The following is a 1,851-nucleotide window of genomic DNA, read 5'->3' on the forward strand; positions in this document are numbered from 1 at the left end:
TTGGAACCGAGGCACTATGCGGAAGATACAAGAAAACATTGAAGAAACTCACACGATCGTTCACCAAGAGTTGCAAGAGTTGTGTGTGCAGGCCGCATCTAGGTATTGCTTAGTGCAAGACCGACAGCCACCATGCGTCAAGCTGGGCGTATGGTGGGCCAGCCCAATAATGCTAGGTTCATTAGTTTAATTTCTTTTCTTATAGTTTCATATGGAATTTCTTAATTTTATTTTATTTTTCATACTTGTTTACATTTTCATACTATTTTCCAAAATATTATATAATTTCAAAAATTAATTTACACAAACGTTCATTGCGCATTTGAAAAATATTAACTCAGTGTATTTTCCACACAAATTATAAAATGTTCATCTATTCAAAACAAATGTTCATATCATTTGAAAAACGTCACGCATTTCAAAAAAATGGCACACTCTATTAAACAAGTCTAAGCTAAGCTCACAAATCGAGGTAAAAGACTGAGTCACGGCCACTCCACACACCTTCAATAGCCGTCGAGTACAAGATCATGATTGTCCATGACAAGACGAGACCAAGCGACAACTATCTCCACTTCGGAGCCGCCAACATGACACTTAAGCATAGTTGTTTGACACTGCTGGACAGGAAAGTCAACGTGATTTATTCGAGAGATACTGGGTTTGGACTTTGAGTATGCTCCTATGACAACTCGGAGTGTGCCCTGCAATCCCACTGACATCACATTTCTTGACAAACTAAGATACCCATCTAATCCAGCATGCATCCTTTCACCACTGCAGTCAAGCAAAACAACTTCCACGGCGCTTCCCAACATTGCTTCAACACGAAAAAAGAAGCAAGAAACTTTGCATCCATAGTTAAAAGACTCCCCTTCAACCACACGAACACCAACAATTGTGGCCTGGATTGATGGAGCAAATCGCTCAAGACTTATCTCTGCTGTACAACAGCGGCTATTGATCAGCATGATGTCATACTTCTTCATGGGGCGGTACCTTTGATAGGCAATGAACAATGCTGTATCTTTGAACTGTGCTCCATATTTCAATTTTAATTCAATTTGAAAGAAAACAGGCTCGTCAGCCACAATTGCACGAGATGGGCCAGTCAAGTGCAAAAAAGGGTCCTGCACGCATAATTTTCATCATTGTCAAGCATAATTTTCATCATTCTCAGTGACACATCAAGCAAAATAACAACTAAAATGCAGTTCAGTTTAACTAGACATAGCCTAGCAGAGACATCACATGGCCATAATCTGGCAATAATATGAAGGAAAGAGTTCTCAAACAGATCATAGCCTAACAGAGAAAGCACATTGCCATAATTTGGCCAGAATATGAAGGAAAAGTTCCCAAATAGATCATAGCCTAACAGAGAAAGCACATGGCCATAATTTGGCCAAAATATGAAGGGAAGAGTTCCCAAACAGATCCTAGTAATCTTTGCTGCTATAATACAAAGTTTTGAATTTAGATTTACAACAAGCAGCTTCTGCTTTGTGTTTATAGTGTGCTTTCTTGAACACTGGCTACCGTACACTTGAACAAACAGACTAGTCAAAAAATAGACGAGAAGATAGACATTATACATACCTCTTGCTTAATTCTTTGGCAGTTTTCCCCTGAACGGCAGAAGAGAATGTTGCGGTTGTGGTCAAGATCGTCCCGTGCGGCGACCACGCCGTAGACATCAAGAGGCCAGCTCAGATTAGGATTGAGATCAACCAGTTTGATCGAGTATACTTGCAAGGCAGGGCCAGCTACGGAAGGGAACCGGAAGTTTTCGGGCGTGGAGGCCGTGAAGTGCATAGAACTCAATGTTGCTGCAGCACAAAGTAAAATGAT

General features: G+C 40.6%; 1 protein-coding gene across 1 annotated transcript; it reads right to left on the reverse strand.

The window, feature by feature from the left end:
• Positions 1-420: 420 nt before the first annotated feature.
• On the reverse strand, positions 421-1,843 carry LOC123177590 (uncharacterized). Its single transcript, XM_044591256.1, has 2 exons — positions 1,600-1,843; positions 421-1,130 (listed from the first exon to the last, which is right to left on the reverse strand). Exons 1-2 carry the CDS (start codon positions 1,813-1,815, stop codon positions 507-509), a joined length of 840 nt encoding a protein of 279 aa, XP_044447191.1. The 5' UTR covers positions 1,816-1,843; the 3' UTR covers positions 421-506.
• Between the last annotated feature and the right edge of the window lie 8 nt (positions 1,844-1,851).

This window comes from Triticum aestivum, unplaced genomic scaffold (genome assembly GCF_018294505.1).
Source record: "Triticum aestivum cultivar Chinese Spring unplaced genomic scaffold, IWGSC CS RefSeq v2.1 scaffold155207, whole genome shotgun sequence".
In the NCBI taxonomy this organism is placed as follows: Eukaryota; Viridiplantae; Streptophyta; class Magnoliopsida; order Poales; family Poaceae; genus Triticum; species Triticum aestivum.

What these genes read in the sequence shown, in the direction of transcription:
- LOC123177590 (XM_044591256.1), bottom strand. Translation starts at nt 1,815, where the DNA reads ATGCACTTCACGGCCTCCACGCCCGAAAACTTCCGGTTCCCTTCCGTA. An exon ending in GCCAAAGAATTAAGCAAGAG is followed by an intron (nt 1,131 to 1,599) that starts GTATGTATAATG and finishes TTATGCGTGCAG; the next exon opens with GACCCTTTTTTGCACTTGAC.